The sequence below is a fragment of the Hoplias malabaricus genome, chromosome Y, assembly GCF_029633855.1.
Source record: "Hoplias malabaricus isolate fHopMal1 chromosome Y, fHopMal1.hap1, whole genome shotgun sequence".
Classification (NCBI taxonomy): Eukaryota; Metazoa; Chordata; class Actinopteri; order Characiformes; family Erythrinidae; genus Hoplias; species Hoplias malabaricus.
In genome coordinates, this window is record NC_089820.1 from 39607620 (window position 1) to 39628543 (window position 20924).

Genomic DNA, 20924 nt, shown 5'->3' on the forward strand with positions numbered 1-20924 from the left:
GAAAATATTTAAAATCTCCAGCAGCACTGTTGTGTTTGAAACACTTTTACAAACACAACCCACACTAACACAGAACCACAGTGCAAGTGTCAAATTATTGCAAAGAAGTATTCACCACCCAAATAATACCTGTTCTGTGGTGGTCCTGACCACTGAAAAACAGTATGAAAGGGCTCTAACAACATATACAGAGCAACAGGAAATATATTCTGTAATTTTAGCACTACAAAGTGCTCCTGTTGTATACATGGTGCTAGTATATTGGACAATGTGTGTAGAAACAGTAAGGTCATGTAAACCTTTTAACTCACCGTATTTTTGTTTCACAGGGAAGGCAAATGGAAGATCATTGCTAAGTTTGACCACTGGAAGGAAAACACATTCAGTGCTGAATTTGAGGTTAAAAAGTATGGTAGGTATTCAGAATGTATTTTCCCACAAAAAAAAAAAAAATATAAAAATAGAAATATTGTAAAATCGGTAAAAATAAATAAATAAATAAAAAATGGACAAAAAAGATAATAAAAATGTTAGAAAATTATTTTGGTAACATATATTACATACATAATGCATTCATTCATTGTCTGTAACCACTTACCCAGTTCAGAGTCACAGTGAGTCCTGAGACTATTAGGGAAATATTGCAGAATGTCATTATGTTTTTTTATGGCGTTTCAAATACTAAAAAAACATTGATCTACTAAAATTATCTTTCAAAACCTGTGATATTTTACTGATTATTATAGCAATTTCTATGCATTAAACCAAATATCAAATATTTCAAAACAATGCAGCAGCTGGATATGGCTTACTCTTTGTCTTCTGATTCGCAGTTCTCCCAGCATTCAATGTCACTCTCACACCAGTGAAATACCACTTGGATGTGGAATACGAAGAGTTTTCAGTGAAAGTGTCTGCCAGGTCAGTCTCAACCAGATAAGTTTACATTAACTATTTCAAAATAATATTTATATTTATAATGACACCTGTAAGTTTAATAACACAGTTTGGGAGTAGGACCATGTTGGAACTCCTCCACTCAGCACTATACCTCCAAACTCACATCATTTCCACAACGGACAAATTCGCTCCCATCTCTGCACCGACTTCACTCTTAACATATCTTGTGTTCACCTATCCATTCTAAAAACTACTTCTAAAAACATTATCCTCCCCCATTTCAGCCTTCACCAGTGTGGTCTGTACTAGCCAATAAGTATTAACCAAATTTTTCATCTTATTTCCTGTATTTTCTATTTCCTATAAAACACAGAAGTCATGGTTTAATTCTAGTTGTGGCATCATGAATTCTAGATCATTTATATTTAAATTTCATATGGCAAATATAATCAGAATCTTAATAATATATGTTTATATGTCATAATATCTATGCCCACGTGTCTTGTGGTAAGCTACTTGTTCTGTGATTTATGCGCTAATTAAGAAGTCAGTTCTGTTTTGAGTCAGAAGTGTGCTACGTTATTTAAGTGCACAGAAGTGTTTGTCCACTTGTAGCATGCCTTTACAAGCATTGTTTCCAGAAAAAATGAAGCATTTATAATATAATGAAATCTGTGATTTTTAAAGAAAAAAACCTGTAAACATCTGAAAAAAATATAAGATTTCCAATATTTCAATTGACCTGTAGGCGTTGACAGCTACTGTAGTGTAGAGGAAAATGTATGAGATTCAACCCTAGTGGTGTGGTAGGGTAATTGCAGAGCGACGCAGACACCAACGCAGAAGCATTAACGCTCACAACGGCATACAATAGGCATTGAATCAACTTGGAAGTATAAATCAGCCTTTAGTTAGAAAACAAATTACAATTATGTAAGTTAGAACCTCAAAAAATCTGTTCTTTGTATTTTGTTTATAAACAATCTCTGTTAGAGAGAAATCTATTACTTATATGGGCATGACAATAAGACCCAGAATCTCAGATTAACATGAATGATTACTTTTTTTCAGGTATTTGTATGGTGAACAAGTTGAAGGAGTCGCATATGTTGTGTTTGGTGTGGAGACAAATGGAAATAAAATAAGATTGCCTTACATGAAACAAGTGAAAGATGTAAGCTAAATAAACTATAGATGACACAGTTAAAAACATAATGTAGGCCATTCTCCCCAAATGTATTTGACCCACTAAAAACATACATAATTTATATAAGAAGGATCATCTTAGAATTCTCTAAATTCTTGTTCTACAAATGTTCTCTAAATTCTACAAATGTACCATAGGTTACTTTTAAAACCTATTTATACAACTCAGTTTTTACTGATTTATTCCAGCTGAAAGAAGGGAAAGCCACTCTGACTATGGAGGAGCTTAAAAAGGTTTATCCAGACATTAAGGTGTTAGTGGGCTCATTTTTATATGTCAAGGCTTCAGTAATGACCAAAACAGGTAAGAGGCATTTTTTCTATTTGTATTTCTGTAATTTTCTCAATATATTCTATAGGGTCAACAGTGTACATCTCCTCACTCTACATTTCCTCTGAAATCAAAGATGCTTATATGGAGTTTGTTCTTCTTTGTTGCCATAAAAAGCTGCTACTCTTTTGAGAATTCTTTAGCCTAGATGATAAAACACATTGTAAAAGGATTTTATGGAATTCAGCACTGAGGTCTCCAGCATTCACTTGAGCAGTCTGCAGTGTGAAGCAGTCGGTATGCGGATCAGCACCTGCAAGTCTGAGGCCATGGTTATCTCCCGGAAACAGGTGGCATGCTCTCTTCGGGTAGGGGGTGAGGACCTACCCCAAGTGTTCAAGTATCAAGTATCTCTGGATCTTGTTCACGAGTGATGGGAAGAGGGATCGTGAGATTGACCGTAGGTTAGGTGCAGCGGCTGCAGTAATGTGATCACTCTTGTGGTGAAGAGAGAGCTAAGCTATAAAGCAAAGCTCTCAATTTACTGGTCGGTCTACATACCCACTCTCACCTATGTTCATGAGCTCTGGGTAATGACCGAAAGAACAAGATCGTGGATACAAGCAGTCGTAATTAGTTTTCTCAAACGGGTTGCTGGGCATACTCTCTGTGATTGGGTGAGAAGCTCAATAATTAATAGGGAGGAGCTCTGAGTAGAGTCGCTGCTCCTTCCCATTGAGAGGAGTCAGCTGATGTGTTTCTGGCATTTAATAAGGTTGCATCTTGGACGCCTGCCACTGGAGGTATATCAGGCATGTCCAACTGGAAGGAGGCCCCGGGGTAGACCCAGGACACGCTGGATGGATTATATCTCCCAGCTGGCCTGAGAACACCTGGGGATCCCCCAGGAGGAGCTGGTGGAAGTTGCATGGGATAGAGATGTCTGGGCTTCTCTTCTCACCCTGTAGCCACCATGACCCTGAAATGGAGTAAGCGGCAAAGAAGATGATGATGGTGATGGTGAACACAGACCTATGTGCGCCTGCTCCAGAGTGTCTCACTTCATTTCATGCTTTTGTGGAGATTGTAAGCTCCCCCCCGAAAATAAAATTAGAGACAATTTCTCACTTCTGTTTGCAACTTGCCTGATTACACTGGCTTACACTGGTCAGATAAATCCTGGGCATGGTGTAGACCTCATGAAGCTTTCAATGACGACTGCGTACAAGGTGTGGTTCAAGCTGGAGGAGGCGCTGTAATGCTCTTGGGGTGTTTTAACTATATGGAATATGATCCTTTGGTTGAGATGACAATAAATTTCACACATTGCCTACACTGAGCTGTTAGACAGCCAGGTTTTGCCATTTGCTCATCATGTTACAGAGGGACATAACATTCCTACACTTGTATTCCAAAATGACATAAAATGTGATTGGTTGGCATGATGAACATTCGGGAGCATTTACACATCTACACTGGCCTGCATTATCCCAGATATGAATCCTCTTGAAAATATGTGGAAAGCCTAGAATTGGGAGTAAAACACTAGGGAAGGCAAACCACAAAATCTGTCCAAACTGCACAATTAATTGATGCACATGTGGCTGAACAATGATGTAGCCTTCATCCAGAAACTTGTCCAGTCCATGCCACATTGAAGTGCAACTGTAATTCGTGTTTACTGAGTTATTACGTACTATTAGGTATGTTTCAGCCAGAGGTGACTAATTTGTTTTGTCCTGTGAGCTTAGAATCTGTGTTTTCAAATTTGAAATTCTTTGTCCACAATGAGTACACTTTAGTAGCTAAATTCTCTCATCATCAGGAAGTGATCTGGTGGAGGCAGAGAAATCTGGTATTAAAATAATCAAGACAGCATTCGAACTCTCCTTCAAAGGCACATCCAAATTTTTTAAACCAGGTCTACCTTTTGATGTGACAGTAAGTAGTGTCCTCTTTCATATATATGAAATCAATAATTTGGTTTGTTTCTAACCTATATTTGGCTCTTTGACTTATTAAGTGTATTTGTGTAGGCTCAGGAACGTAGGTTTGGTAGATTTGCTGCCCACTTGCCAAATGGAATGATTGCATTGTATTTGTTTGGTTTCTATTATTCTAGTTTATTATGCTAATTGCAACATACTGTCTGAGTGGAAAACTGGTTTATACTTATAAAGTAATACCTTGACTTTAATTCTTTCTGTGACTGAGCATGTAACTAAATTTGCTTGTATATCAAATTAAATTTCACAATTAAAATAAATTGAAATGCTATTAATCTGTTCCAGCCCCCCAAAACTACACCATTTTTGTCATGTGTTTTTAACTAAGAATTTACTTTATAAATAACAAATAGTGTATAAAAATAATAATACATAATAAAAGAGAATCTAAAGAAATAAACTGGTTCTCTTCAACATATTTACCTTGAAGACCAGGTGAAGTATCATTTTACTTACTCGCTACACACTTAATGCTACAATGCTAGCATAGATACAAAAAAAGCGATTCGACAGAGATGCATGGCAAGATAACCAAGGAAACTGAACGCTTGCTGGGCCACCTAGTGGTGGGTGGTGTAAGCTCGATCATTCGTAACTCAGATCTCGGCTCACATCATAAAGCAAAAAATCAACCAAGCGACGGCTCGTATCTCTGAAAATGTGCACGTTGATTTACTGGTATTTCAAGGATTCACTGTACATATTTATACTAATAATGATTTATACTAATATAATACATATATCTGATTTATACTAATTAATAATTATTGCATTTATGATTATTCCACAATGCCCATGTCTTGTCTGCATTTTTCTGTGTTTCTATATTTTCTGCTCATAGCTAGCGGTGAGCCATCATGATGGGTCTCCAGCTCTGAACGTCCCTGTTAAATTAAACTTACTGGCTTCTCCAGTCACCACAAACAGCGACACCATCAAAGTGTCATTAAACATGCCCTCTCTCCTTCAGTCTCAGCTGATAATAGTAAGTTAGACATAACCTCAGAAAACTAAGTTACACACACACACACACACACACACACACACAAACACACACACACAAACATTGTTTCTTATACATTTACATTTATGGTAATTCACAGACACTGTCATACCAAAAGCTGTCTATATATTCAGTGCCTACTTAGGCAGCAAACAAGGTTTTGTGACAGACCTCGAATATTAATTTGAGATCCTAAAGGCAGTGATGTTAACCACTATGCTGTAACAATCACTACTCAAGTATAAAGACCATGTCACTTATAGAAATTTTGAAGAACCCTGATGAAATGCCATGTTTTGTTGATTTTCTGCATTAAAATGGGTACATACTCTCTTCAGATAACCTTCAGAAGTGAACATACTTAAAATGGGTACAGAATTACTAAAACATTCTAGCTGCTGGTTGTTTTAAATTGGGCAAATATTTTTGCACTAAACAATACTGTTTTAATCTTCTTATTGTCTTTTTAGGCGGAGACACGAATGCCAGGTCTGAAGGATGATCAACAGGCGAGAAAAATGTTAACTGTGTATCCATACCAGCCTTATAACCCAAGGCGTCAAAACTATCTATACATCTCTGTGAGCTCCTCCTCCATGAAGGTGGGGGACGTCCTAAATATGAAACTTTATATCAGTCTGTTCTCGGAGATAGAGCGCAGCTTCATTAAGCACCTTTCCTACATTGTGAGTCTATCTACAGAACTCTTCTATGACACAGTTTTAATAACATTTAATATTTTTGTCAATATTGCAGTAATAATCTTGTATTATTTTAAGGAAAAATTGGTATGAAAAGGGTTATACGCTATTTATGTTTTGGTAATCTCACACTGAAAACATGAAAATCTAAACTAAATTAATCTGTTTAGCTATACAAGTAAGATTATTATTTTTAAATAATTTAAAAATTGTATACAATTATTTTCCTCCTCAAGAAATAATAATTTTAATAAAACCACATATGCCATAAGTATTGTAATATAAGTGTACTCCAGTGAAGCAGGAAGCTGTGTATTGTTGGAAGGTTCTAGAGAGTTTGATCCCAATTTTTTAAGGGCTGCCAATAATTTTGGTACATGTGATTGTCACGCACTCGTCCTGTCATGTCTGTTTTCCCCGCCATGTGCTCTCTTTGCACATGCTCTGTTTGTTGTTGTCCATGTCTCCGCCCTAGTCATGTCTTTGTTCCGCCTCCTCGTCTGTGTCTCATTTGTTACCCTGCCCTCTTATTACCTGTTCCAGGTGTATCTTGTCTGTGTTTTCTTGTGTCTCTCCCGTTTGTCGGTCATTTGTACTGTTTCAGTCCATGTCATGTTATCCAGTCTGTCTGTCTCCACTATTTCTCCGTCATTGTTTTCCACATTGTCGTTTCGTTTCGTTTCCAAGTCTAGTCTGTCTCTGCTGTTCCTCGTTTCGTTTCCTCTATCATGATTTGTTTTCCAGTCATCGTGTTTCCTTTCTTTCTAAGTCTATCTGTTTTGTTATTCTTTTGTAAATAAAGTTTGTTGTGTTTTAACGTGTGCATCCGCCTCCGTCAGTCCGCCCTTCACGTCTCCCTGACCGTGATATTTCTAAGTGTAGTTATTTCTATTACCTATCTATTATTAATCTAAGAATACATTTATTTAAATACAAGGTTGGACTACATATCTTTTCAGTGTGAGATTGATCCAAGTCAACAGGATGTGAAATTTTCATGACAGTTTTCACTCAACTTTATCTGGGGTGGCAGTAATTGGATAGAGGACTGCGATTAGTCTTTTAGAATGGTAGGCACTGCCTAAAAAACCTATTAATTAGAATTTATGAAGAATATTGGATGCACAAATAGCAAGGCTCAACACCTTTGTGATAAGTTGGAGTGACGTTTGTGAACCAGAACTATTCACTCATTCATACCCTGCTTTCTGTAGATTATGAATAAAGGGAAGATAAGCCATGCTGGAAAGATACATGTAGTGGGTCAAGACATCACTAACTTTGCTCTGCTCATCACACCGGATCTCATGCCTTCATTCCGCTTTCTGGCATATTATGTGTTGCCGTGGCAGACAGGAGCAGAGGTGGTTGCGGACTCTTTGCTGGTGGATGTTAAGGGCCAATGTGTAGGATCAGTAAGTCTCTTTTATTTTAAATCACAGTCTCAGCTAGTTATTACAATGCTATGAATGTTTTGCACAATAGGTCTTGAGTTTTTAGATTTTTAGCTTTTGTTTTTGGTCTTGTTTCTGCCTTAGACCTGCCCTGTGACCATCAACTAATCAATCAACCTTTATTTTTACTAGGAAATACATTTAGGGTGACCATCATTTTCAGTGCAGCCAAGAATTTAACCATGTGAAAGGACTGAAAAATAATTACAATGGAATTTAATCACAGTAAATTGAAATAATATATAACTACATAAATACATTTTCATCAATCAAGATAAATGGCAAAACAATTAATAGAACAATAACGATTTCATTACAAATAAATACAATAAAATAAAACCTAGGTAAAGAGCAAACAGAAACTAGGCATACCTAGTTTAGCCAGGCTGCCATTAGCCATATAGCCATTGTCACAGAGGTGTTTCTGGCATTTAAAAAACAGGAAAGCCCAAACTAAATACCCCTGTCACTGGAAGGTCTGGAGAAGCTTTGGTGCTTCATATCAATGTCTTTGTTTACATGTGGTTTTTATTATGTGATTGTGTTGTACAGAAAATATAGAGGGCAGGACTACTAAATGCAGAAATGAAAAAAGGAGCACAGAGTTTTGTTCATAATATATAACACCAGCTATGTGAAAATATGGCCGAACTAACAACAGACAGTGTATTAGTGCCACCATGTGAAATATGGCTGAACTAACAACAGAAGGTGAAATTTCAACATTAGGAGTCAGTAAGGAGTCATTACAACATTATGAGTCAAGTTTTGGAAACTTAAGTGGATCTATGATCAGAAACTGATCATTGATAAAAGGCTAGCACAAATATTCTCATAATGTATATATGTACATTTCATAATAAACCAGGAAATGTTGTTAGCAATAATGTACTGTCTGAATATAACTAAGTGCTTGTTTTAGCTCACAGTTGGTCCAGTAAGTGGAGAGGAGTCAATGTCAGACTCGTACTCACCAGGCACAAGCTTCCGCTTCCAGGTTAGAGGAGATCCAGGCTCGAAGGTTAGCCTGGTCGCTGTGGACAATGCTATTTTCCTGTTGAGCAAGGGGCGGCTAACACAGACAAAGGTAACTGACATGGATGCCTAAATTCATAGAGAAGTAAATGAAGATCTTCAATATGAAAGTGGCCTTGTTTATTACCATTGTTTGCATTCAAATCTGATTCTAAAATTAGCACACAAATTGCACAGACCATTTTCATATTTATCTCATTCATCTGTGGCATATCTGTGGAATCAAATAAATCTGGTACTAGTGCTTGTGAATTTGAGCATAAAAATTAACAACATTAATTAACGCTTTACTGAATCAAATATTTAAAATATTGTCTTTAATAACAGAAAATAACAATGCCAATAATTTGTGCACATGGCAATCCACTACAAAATTTGTCATTTTTTTACATGTACACTAATAAAAATAATCACTGCACCCAGTCCACACTAAATTAAGAGACATATTAATCTAAGCTTTTATTTTACAGTCCAAAAAATATAATCAATAAACCTAGTGCAGTAATAGCATATATTATACAGCAATAAAACATATATGTATAGATATATGATTTTGGGAAAATAATCATGCTTTACAATCACATCATTCCCCCATTTTAAAGAAATCAAATGAACATTTCACATTTTTGTTTTTTGTCCATTTCATTCATTATCTGTAACCGCTTATCCAATTCAGGGTCGTAGTGGGTCCAGAGCCTACCTGGGCGCCAGTCCTTCACAGGGCAACACAGACACACACTCACACATGCACACTTTTTGAGTCGCCAATCCACCTACCAACGTGTGTTTTTGGACTGTGGGAGGAAACCGGAGCACCCGGAGGAAACCCACGCGGACACGGGGAGAACACACCAACTCCTCACAGACAGTCTCCCGGAGCAGGAATCGAACCCACAACCTCCAGGCCTTTTTGTCCATTTGTCGTATGTAATTTATATAATTTTATATGAAAATTATATCTAAATGAAACAGTCGAAAGCTGATGCTGGATTTCATGCATTGAAGCGTATTAATGTGATTCATCAACTTCACTTAGATCTCTGCTCTTTTCCACCATGTGACTCACAGCACCACAGAGACATGAGAGATTAGTCTCAGAGTTAGACAGAGATTGAGACTTATGACAGAGAAAGACATGAGACTACAGATGCCTCAGATTTAAAGAAATTTAAAACTTGACTCAGGCAGACATTTGGGATATGGAGTCCCTGACAGACTTAGACCCCATTTACACATACGCTTTTAAAAAATGCTCTTTGTTTTTCAATGTTTATTCTATGTTTTCATTTTGTTCAGGGCTTTTTACATATTTGTGTTTGTGTTCTTGTGCATATGGTGTTAATGTGTGACAGGATGTGTGTTGGTCTGGGGAAGTCACTGTCAGTCTGTGTTTGAATGCTGGAGTGTGGCACGTCTGAATACTGCCTGTTTCTTTGCTCCTTTCTGCACTATACTCTCTTAAGAGCTGTATAAAGTTCACTTATTTGCAGTATGTCTCAAGCACCATCTTTGCATTTCTTCACTGTATATATATCTATATAAGTCTTAGCAAAATCATGTATTTTTTTTCTGTAAATTCTTTTTTAAACTGTAAAAAGAAAATAGTTGATCCAACTTAATTGAATTGCTTCAATTGGTAACAAGTAATTCAATTAAATTTATCCAAGGTTAACCTTAAAAAACCTTAAATAATTAAGTTGGATAAACTTAATTGAATTACTTGTTGCCAATTGAAGCAATTCAATTAAGTTGGTCAACTATTTTCTTTTTACAGTGTACATGTATACATTTTCCCCAGTAGTGCAATAGTAATGTATTGTTACCAAAACCGTTATTGCATATAACATTTACGGTTACAAAAAAAAGCACAGCTGGCAGTATTTTGTTGTACATATTACTGATTATTTTTAAGCTGTATTCTAGGGATTGGTGGTATCATTTTTCATACTGTCATTCCGTCTCTAAATAATACGGTATTACCAAGGTGTGGGTGTGGGGGTGCACTGTCGAACTGTTGAGCATCATATCTGTGAGCACAAAGTAAAGTGAAGGGTTTTGGGAGTGTTTGTGCTGTCATGTTCAAAACAGTGCACAGTGCACACCAATAATAAAAGCCTGTTTCTGAGAGACCACATCTCCACCAAAGGTGCTGGAGGAACAGAAAAGTTAGACAATTTTTTACACCACGGTAGAGATGTTTTTTCAGTAACCTGAGTTCAAATCTCACATATTTAGAGGATAACGTCTCTCGTATCTGTGAACACAAAGTTCAGTGAAGGGTCTTCTGAATATTTGTCTGTTTTCAGCTTCCTTCCTCACTTACTGAACCCAAAATTTGTGCTAATGCATTTAAGCTAGTGGCTTAAATGCAAATGAACTCTTTGGCCTTGTACCTACGTTATACACAGATTTGACACACCACACATGTCATTATACTGCCCACATTTTGAGATACATTCCACGTTTTTAAACACTGTGGTATATGGGATTACCATTATACCCCGCAACCTTAGTGTAGTCACTTTCCATGAGGATTGTAACCTGATAAGATTTTAGCCACAATCATTGATTCTTGAGTCTCTGGTTAGTCAGACCCAAATTCAGCTGCCGTTTGGGACAGATATGCAAACTCGCTCATTACAGGGTAACCAGTTGTTCATCCGTTCAGCCTCTTCTTGTGCCTGTTATGAAATTCGTAGTGGTGTCTGCCCATATTGTAATAAAATGTTTTAATTAACTCAATCTCCAATTGTGTGCATGTCTCACTCAGACAGAGACTTGAGACCTACATCAGACTCAAACAGAGACATAATACATGAATTAGCCTGAGACAGAGTCTTAGGACAAGAGTCCAAGTCTCCTCAGTCACAGACATTCACTTGAGGCTTGACCTCAGATCAAGACTTCAGACTGTAACTCAGATTCAGACAAATGTTCTAACATGTAGGGAAAAGCCTTCTATGAGGAAATGTATGATTGACAAGTATTCAGAAATTCAGAGTGTGGACTGTTGTGGACTGATTATTCCTTGCCCATGTCTGCTGTAGATCTGGGAAACTGTGGGCCGCTCAGATAAGGGCTGCTCTTCTGGGGGAGGCAGGACCAGTATGCTGATGTTCGAAGAAGCTGGTCTAAGTTTTAGGTCTAACTATGCAACAGTAACAACCAGCAGCTTTGGTAAACACACACACACACACACATACTCACGCACTCATACACCAGACAGACCTCTCCACCACCTGTTTGTTCATTCAATTTGCAGTCAGAATGACCGTTAAGTACAAGATCTTTCCATTTGTTTAGCCATATAAGGCTATAGTCATCACAAGCATCAATTACAGGCATAGAAAGCATTATGTAATAGGTGGGACTGTAGAGTGGAGCCAGAACTTGTGCCAAATTGAACTTCTTAGGAAAACCGTGAAATGCTACTAACTTTTCCATAGTAACATGCAGGATACTTGTCAAAATAAAAACAAAAAAAATTTGATCTTTTTCACATTGCTTGACATTTTACAGAACAAAAACACGAATGGGCATTTTTAAAACAAAATGCTGAATTTCTGTCACACAGCTGTATTTCCTCACCTTTAAACATAAACATCTAACTGAAATGTAATGCGCATTAAGATGTGTTTAAACAATGACATGTGGCAAATGCCATAATTAAAAATAAAATATCCATTACATTGATAAATATACTCAGTTTGAATCAGAGTCTAACCTTCTCGGCTCCCACCATCACCTTTATACAACAAATTCTACTCTTGCATGTTTTATTGCTATTTAATCATATTTCCTTTGGAGGAATAGAGAAACAGGTACATACTCTAAGGTAAAATGTCCACAATACTCTCTATGAAGAAAACAATAGCCAACAATTTTAGCCCTCTTCAAAATGAAAGCCTCACCTAATTATGATATGAAATACCATAGTAGCATATGGGTTGGGGTTGTTGCACATATCAGGATGTTACATATTGTATTATGTAAGGAGCTCACTGTTTTATATAATTACTGTATTGATATATTATTATTGCTTGATATATTGCTTGATATATTGTTATTGTAACATTATTATTATATTAGAATTGTATTAATCTCATGTTCCTTATTTAGAACCACTGTGCAGAGACAATCCCAGAAAAAGGCGCTCTGCAGAACAAATGAGAATCAGAACTGAGCTGGGTGAGTTTTTGCCTAGAACTTAAAAATAAAAGTAAACATATGAATTCGATAGATTTGTAATAAATAGTTACTAATATGTTAGTAATTTGAACATTTTTCAAATCATAATGTTTACTAAACAAAAATATAGGAATTGTACCCAACAAATGAAAATGTGATACCAGTATAAAAATAGCATGCATATTTTCACATTTTTGATAAATAACAAATGAATAAATGTAACTGTAAGACGTTTTTCAAATTGTACTCTGATTTAGAATCAGCAATATATATTTGATTAGTTTAATATTGAACAAGATCTGCCAATCCTTAAAAGAGCAATCTGTAATATTCATACCAAGTGTTTAAAATTGGAACTGTAATACATTTTCAAAATAATGAAGAGAGCCGTCTGCCTCCTCGCACAGATGGGAAGCTCGAGCAGGTTGCCAGTTTGAGGAAAACTGAATAAGCAGGAGAGTTTAAGAGATATGGACTGACCATAATAGATAAAAATAATATGTCATAATCAACATATTTACACAGAAAAGTGTTCATCATTTCACTAAAACATCTAGCTATCTATGCAAGAAAGTGACCGAGTGGCCACCATGTCCCTGCATTTACAAGCCTTTACTGTCAAAATCCACATTAAATACTTCAACTATTTCGACTATAAATATTATCTTCCTGATAGAAGAAAAACAGTCCAAGTAGCAATCAGTCAAAAATATTTATGAAAATTATTACTTTTTTCTATTATATATTTTCCCCTAAAGAATTATTCATTTGCTTTGCAGCCTCTGAATCAACTGATTCCCAACAGGCCATGTTTATTACAGAAACACCATCATGTGTTTGGGCTGAATAATAAACTGAAGAAGAATCTCAGAAGAATTTTTTTAATTACACTTTTAAATATTGTATACTGTTGATGTGTTTCCTCTGTGTGTGATCAGAGAAAAAGTTCTCTACAGACCTTGAGCACCGCTGCTGCATGGATGGCATAAAGGAGATACGCATGCCCTATTCTTGTCGCCGGCGTTCTTTCTACATCACAGAGGACTGGAGCTGTGTGGTGGCATTCCTCCAGTGTTGTTCACAGTATTGGGGGGAGCCACTTGGGGTCATCACCCCACCGCCAACAACCACAGCTGAGCCACCTACTCCATCTCCTACTCTCCTTATAGTTTCCGGAGAATTTATGATCCCTTTGTTTCATTCTCCTTCTCGCATTGATCTTCACAGGTTTACCATGGAGAGGGAGATTGCCCAAATCGAAAGAGGTAAGTGTCCTCTTTCTTAAACGGACTGTGTAAATTTTTTAACAAAAAAGTATAATGGTGGAGACATCACTAGTTTGATCCCCAGTAATGCCCTAGAATCTGGCACATTAACAGTGTACAACTGGCCTTGATCTGTCCGACTGCATCGGGGGGCCCTACCTCACCCCAGTTGGTGACTATTCTTAGTCCAGCAGTAAATCTGAGGGCTTTAAAAACTTGAGCGGCACAGCTGTGTCTGGTCCACGCTAAAAATGATCCACCACCCAAATAATACCTGATCTGTGGTGGTCCAGTGGGGGTCCTGACCATTGAACAGCAGGATGAAATGGTGATAAGAAAGTTTGCAGAGAAACAGGTGGTTGACCTTCTGTAATTGTAGAGCTACAAAGAGCTCCTGTATGGTCAGTGTAGCTAATAAAATGTACAATGAGTGTAGATATAAAGTAGGTGTTCCTAAACTGGTGTTCGTTCAGTATAGTTATGTGTTAGCAATATTCATTCATTCATGCCCAGAGCCTACCTGGAATCATTGGGCGCAAGGCAGGAATACACCCTGGAGGGGGCGCCAGTCCTTCACAGGGCAACACAGACACACATTCACACCTACGGACACTTTGGAGTCACCAATCTACCTACCAACGTGTGTTTTTGGACTGTGGGAGGAAACCGGAGCACCTGGAGGAAATCCACGCGGACACAGGGAGAACACACCAACTCCTCACAGACAGTCACCCGGAGCGGGAATCGAACCCACAACCTCCAGGTCCCTGGAGCTGTGTGACTGCGACACTACCTGCTGCGCAACCGTGCCGCCTGTTAGCAATATATGTACAACAATGTAATCTCAGTATACATGGTTACGAATGAATTATAAAACAGTTTTTTAAAGCTATTTATAGTATCATCAGTTTTTAGGTGTATTTACACAAAGTTTGTCTTGATTTTTGTAACAACAAAACAGGTATAATTGGTAATTTAATTACTGTAGATATATAATTGTGTAATATGCATTTTTCTATCAACACTTTTCTGATTTTAACACAAGATTGTTAATAGAACGTCCTTGAAAATCAGTTTAGGTTCCATACAACAGGTCCTCTGATGGGGACATTTAAAAGAGATTTAATACAGAATATTGTTTAAATTCAGGACACTGGTTGCTCATTTAAATGCTGTTTCATTTGGTCAAAACAATCATTGGAAAAAACAATTGATTGCAGATGTTGGAATTCCTGGTCCTCCTGGATATCCTGAATATGCTAGAATTCCTGAACATCCTGCTTCTGCAGGAATTCCTGGTCGCCATGGACCGCCTGGAGTTCCTGGGCCTCTTGGACGGCCTGGACTTCAAGGTTCTGTATTAGCCAGGGAAATTCCTACCATGTCTCAGATGCCTGAAGAAGAAATTGATGAACATGAATATGAGTCTGCTGACGATATTTATGTTCGCACCAAGTTTTTCGAGTCCTGGCTGTGGACAGACATCAAACTCCCGGAAGTCACTGACCTGAGTGCCAAGGATGGGTAGGAGTGATGTTCACCATCCATTTACTGCCACATTAAATTCTCAGTTAAACCCATGAATCAAACCCTTTTCATATATTTAATAATAATAATAATAATAATGTTACACTTATTTAGCACCTTTCACAAACCCAAGGTCGCTTTACAATGTTATGGGAGCTAGGGGGCAAAACTAAATAAATATTTTAGACAGTGTGGAAGTATTCAGAAATAAAGTATGTTTTTAATTGAGTTTTGAAAACAGAAAGAGTGGAAGAATGAATAAATGAGGGCAGAGAGTTCCAGAGGGTGGGGGCAGCAACATTAAAAATCTCCCACTCATTGTGGAGAGTTTGAACCTGGGTCTTTGTAAATGGAGATAATTTTATCATGGAAAAAGTGGAGAAATGCAGTACACTGTTCAGAATAGGATGTCAGTGCTTGAAGGGAAGACTGAAAAAGCGTGCTAACAGTAGAAAACTGTCAATTGGGATCATGGCTTTGGCCATTAATTAAGTTGGAGTTGTAGAAAGAACGGGCTGAGTTCAGCGCAGCTTTATTTGTGAGCATATGATCAGAGTAGGGATGCCATGATACCAGAAATAAGTCAGTACAAATCTCACTAAAATTCCACGATTCTCGATACCAATTTCTATACCACAACAAAAAATAAACCAATGAAATGAATGCATGTCAACATAAATGTTTTATGTAAGTCTTTTTACAGAATAAAAGTTGCAATTTAGGTTATAATTCTTTTTTTTCGGTTTTGTTTACTGATGTTTCACACCCAGTATTCTACACATTTAAATGCCAGATGTGTGGGTAAGTGGGAGCTACAATCTGATTGACTGTAGAGCGAAGAAACCTCCCTCAGACTCCTGTATTTAAATAGCCTCAGTGGACGAAAGGCAGCTAGTGAAAGGAATCTAAGCTTTTATCTGTAGTTTGTTGAGCTTGTGGCTGCCAAAGAAAATCGTTTGAGTTGTATCTCACGCTGCGTGGGTCCGTTAGGCGCTGAAACCCAATGCGCCCTCCTGAAGTAATGGTCTGTGTTTGTCCTTCCTCCTTGGTTGCGCATCGCCATAACTTGGCTACTGATTTGCCTAAAGACTTGCTACACGGGGATCATATTGAAATTGTTCTTTTTTTTTATTTTGTGTACGTTTTGTAAACCTTTTGCAAGTACTCTTTACACAAACATGATGATTACTCGTTTTGAAAAGGAACAGCCTAAGCGCTTATGGAGAGAGATTAGTCTAAATATACTTTACAAATGCGTAAATGTTAATCCACAAATTAAACATAAGTCACAAATATGTTTCACTGTTCACAAATGAATACATCCCAATCTGTGTCTCACAGACTGCAATTTGTACATATACAGTTACATTCATAAATACATGTTTTTGTTTTTCATAGATAAACCACAATTTTAGGGGAAAATGAATACATTTGTTTAAATTTACATTGAGTATATTTGTAACATCGAAGTCTCGATTTTAAATTTATTTGTAAAATGTAGAATCTGCATTTGTGGATCAAGTCACTTACGTGTTTTCCGCGCATTTGTTCATTTGCTCTCGCGGGTTTTTGGATTTTGAGACTTTCCTTTCGCATTTCACCCGATCCAAATACAAATGCAGCCTGATCCACAAATTTGGCCAGCAGGCGAACAAGCCACCGCTGGGTGGAGAGCATGTCTGAAACAATTCACACGTTTAACAATCCAATCTCAAAATTACGAAACATATCAGTCCAAAAAGCAACACGGTTTTAGTCCAAACACGGGATGATTTTAACGTATTTTATTTGATAACCCTAGTCTGCACCGAAATTAGGGAAGTTCCGCTGGACTTTAACGTCGTTAAGTTTAGGGCACCTTCAAAAGCGTTCCACAGTGATCCCCCTCCTAACTGTCTGTGATATGACGCTGAATTCAGCGGCATTTTGTTCGAACTTCCACAGTAAATGCTGCGCAAATGCGTCTCCGTTTAATTTGGCCCCCACGTCCTAAAACAACAGTGCCACCTAGCGGTGGCTTGTTCGCCTGCTGGCCACATTTGTGGATCAGGCTGCATTTGTATTTGGACCGGGTGAAATGCGAAAGGAAAGTCTCCAAATCCAAAAACCCGCGAGAGGAAATGAATAAATGCACGTCACGGAAAACACGTGACTTGATCCACAAATGCAGATTTAACAATTTACAAATAAATTTTAAATTCGAAACTTCAACTTTACAAATATATTCAATGTAAATTTAAACAAATGTATTTATTTTCGCATAAAATTGTGATATATCTATGAAAACCAAAAACATGTATTTATGAATGTAACTATTTGTACAAATTGCAGACTGTGAGACACAGATTGTGATGTGTTCATTTGTGAATAGTGAAACATATTTGTGACTTGTGTTTTATTTGTGGATTAACATTTACACATTTGTAAAGTATTTTGAGACTAATCTCTCTCCACAGGGGGAGGGCACAGTTCTGGGGCCTTATTTATAAAGGGTGAGTACACACAAAAACTGGTCTGAAACGTGCGTACGTAACATCTCAGGCAAAAACTGATTTATAAAGAAATACTTTGCTTACGAATGAGCTTATATTTAAGCAAGGTTTGGCCCATGCAAAGCCATAAGGCTTTGCAGAGAGAGTACAATTTGGTGACATCATGTGTTCTATAAAGCATAAATATTAAAAAAGAAGAATACAAAAGAATTAGGAAGATTAACACCCACATGTTTAAAATAAAATTTAAAAATGAATATAAAAAAGTATTAAAGTTACATTGCTTGATGTATTTTCATTCTGTATGTCACGTTATTCCGCATTTTTAAAGTTATTTTAAACAAGTGGGTGTTAATCTTAATTGTACTTTTATCTTCGTTTTTTAATCTTTATGCGTTATAGACAGATGTGTGTGAGGATGGTTTGCATATTTACTTGCAATTCTCTATACTACCACATGATGTCACCAATTTACATTCTCTCCACAAAGTCTTATGGCCAATTCAGGGTCACGGTGGGTCCAGAGCTTACCTGGAATCATTGGGCGCATGGCAGGAATACACCCGGTAGGGGGCGCCAGTCCTTCACAGGGCAACACACACACTCACACATTCACTCACACATTCACTCACACACTCACTCACACCTACGGACACTTTTGAGTCACCAATCCACCTACCAACGTGTGTTTTTGGACCGTGGGAGGAAACTGGAGCACCCGAAGGAAACCCACACAGACATGGGGAGAACACACCAAACTCTTCACAGACAATCACCCGGAGCGGGACTCGAACCCACAACTTCCAGGTCCCTGGAGCTGTGTGCTGCGCCACCGGGCTGCCCACTCATGTGTCAAACCTTGCTTATATATGTGCTCATTGGTGCGTAAAGTATTTCTTTACTAATCACAATTTCTATGTGAGATATTACATATGCATGTTTCAGACCCGTGTTTGTGTATACACACCCTTTATAAATGAGGCCCCTGGTCTTCAGAGGCACATGAGAGTCAAGAATAGCAAAGATAGTATCATTATTATTACACAGAGAGACAGCATCATCAAAGGAGGTAAATTTACAGATCATAGAAAAGGAGGAAACAAAGTCCATAAAATCTACAGTAGCAAGGTTACGGAAGGAATGTAAAGTCTTAGAGTGTGATTTGGAGTTCGGAAAACAGCATTAATAAGTTTGTGAGATGAAGTAAGATCTGAGATGCCAGTGCAGAGACCAGAAATCTGTTAACAGTACAACCAGCAGAGCAAACTAAATCAAGAATATAGTCAATATTATGGGTTGGAAAATCAACATGTTGCGTTAAACTAATACAGTTGAGCAGTGATAAAATGTCAACAGATAAAGAGGAGGCAAAGTTCAGGTGTATGTTAAAGTCACCAAGAACAAACAGAGACATGGAGCAGGTATGCAATTCGCTAAATTCAGATGGGAAATCAGAGGTGGAGAGTTTTGGAGGACGATATATCAATAACATTATCAAATTCGCTGAACCAAGCAGAAGAGCCACAATTGACACCTAATGTCATTAAGGAGTATGGCTTTGTCTGTGAGTGACTGACAGTTCAGTAGAGCTAACTTGAGGCAGGAAGAAGCAGAGGTTTGCAGCAGAGGGACTGGACACAGAACACCAAAATCAGGGCAAAAGCAACTTGCAACAAATGTTTGTAAGCGACTTTACAGAAAAATAACCCCAAAATTGGTTAAATTTAACACACCTGGCAATCGTGGCAGCACACAGGCTAAAGCAAGCTTTTTTAACATTAAATTGTGTGACTGGATTTACATTACAGATATCTGCAATTCATATTAAATGTTAAAAATGTTAAAACGGCTTGACATACTGGTCCCGGTTTGAAGGGGTGGCAGGATGTAGTCAGCAATTGGCTGCTGGAGATAGCCCTGCCTACTGCATGCATTCACCACACCCTGCTAGGTCAGAATGAGCCTAGTTTTACCATACACAAAAAAGAGTTCAGCCTTTACCATCTAACACATATACGCACCATACACTCTCTGAATTCGCCCCTTGATTTGCAGTTTACTGTTTCTAATATTTTGCTGAATGATAAATATGAATTTTAAATCTTTTTTTTTGTTACTGAATTGTTTTTAAAATTTATTAAATTATTACATAATGTTCAATAATAATACAGTACATTTTAATTCAGTTTATTTTATTCCATGAAATGCATTTAGTAAATACTCTAGTGTTTAGTCTATGTCTAGTTTTGATTGACAGTAGTTTTCACAAAAGATGAAAAGTTAGCAATGGGACAAATACATTTCTTTTGATTTCTTAGTATATAGTTAAATACCCGTAAACATCACAGGATGATGGAAAAATGGAAAATGTAGATAAACAAATAATAATTAAAAAAACATATGAAAGAGTATTCCCTCTTATTGCAAATGTAACTGATTTGCCAAGAGATTTGGAGTGACTTTTGTGATTCAGAATTGATCATTCAATATCAGTTTCTGAGTTTACTAATGTGACAGAATGCCATCAAATCCTCACTGAAATGTTTCACTATCTAGTGTACATTTCTGAGAAGAATGTAAGATTTTACTGCAACAAAAGGGAACAAATTCCCTGTTGATTTTCTTCATTTTGGGGGAAGTGATGATTAGGTTTCTATATTGTGAACATTTGCTTGATTTTAACACTTTAAAAGAATCTTTTTTAACTGATTTTAACACTTGAAATAAATGTGTTCAGCTTGGTTGCTGTACCGGTGTATTCCCCTCTCCCAGACAGCATCACTCAGTGGGGGATTCTGGGTATTAGCGCCTCAGCTGATACAGGTAACCCTTCCTTATGTCTAGCTTTCTGTCATCTGTCTATCTGAGTTATTTGT

At 37.3% G+C, this 20924-nt stretch overlaps 1 protein-coding gene across 3 annotated transcripts in view; it reads left to right on the plus strand.

Annotated features, from left to right (window-relative positions):
* The window catches only part of LOC136678216 (venom factor-like), a 59210-nt gene that overhangs the window by 12902 nt on the left and 25384 nt on the right, over positions 1–20924 (plus strand). For 2 of the 3 annotated variants that reach the window (XM_066656180.1, XM_066656181.1), the window contains 14 exons: positions 330–412; positions 834–921; positions 1972–2074; positions 2296–2410; positions 4203–4318; positions 5225–5368; positions 5857–6072; positions 7302–7502; positions 8464–8628; positions 11624–11753; positions 12696–12764; positions 13703–14029; positions 15250–15553; positions 20786–20871. In XM_066656180.1, the coding sequence (XP_066512277.1) occupies positions 330–412; positions 834–921; positions 1972–2074; positions 2296–2410; positions 4203–4318; positions 5225–5368; positions 5857–6072; positions 7302–7502; positions 8464–8628; positions 11624–11753; positions 12696–12764; positions 13703–14029; positions 15250–15553; positions 20786–20871 (2147 nt within the window). The remainder of the gene's footprint in view (positions 1–329; positions 413–833; positions 922–1971; positions 2075–2295; positions 2411–4202; positions 4319–5224; positions 5369–5856; positions 6073–7301; positions 7503–8463; positions 8629–11623; positions 11754–12695; positions 12765–13702; positions 14030–15249; positions 15554–20785; positions 20872–20924) is intronic. The other variant, XM_066656182.1, reaches the window with a different exon arrangement.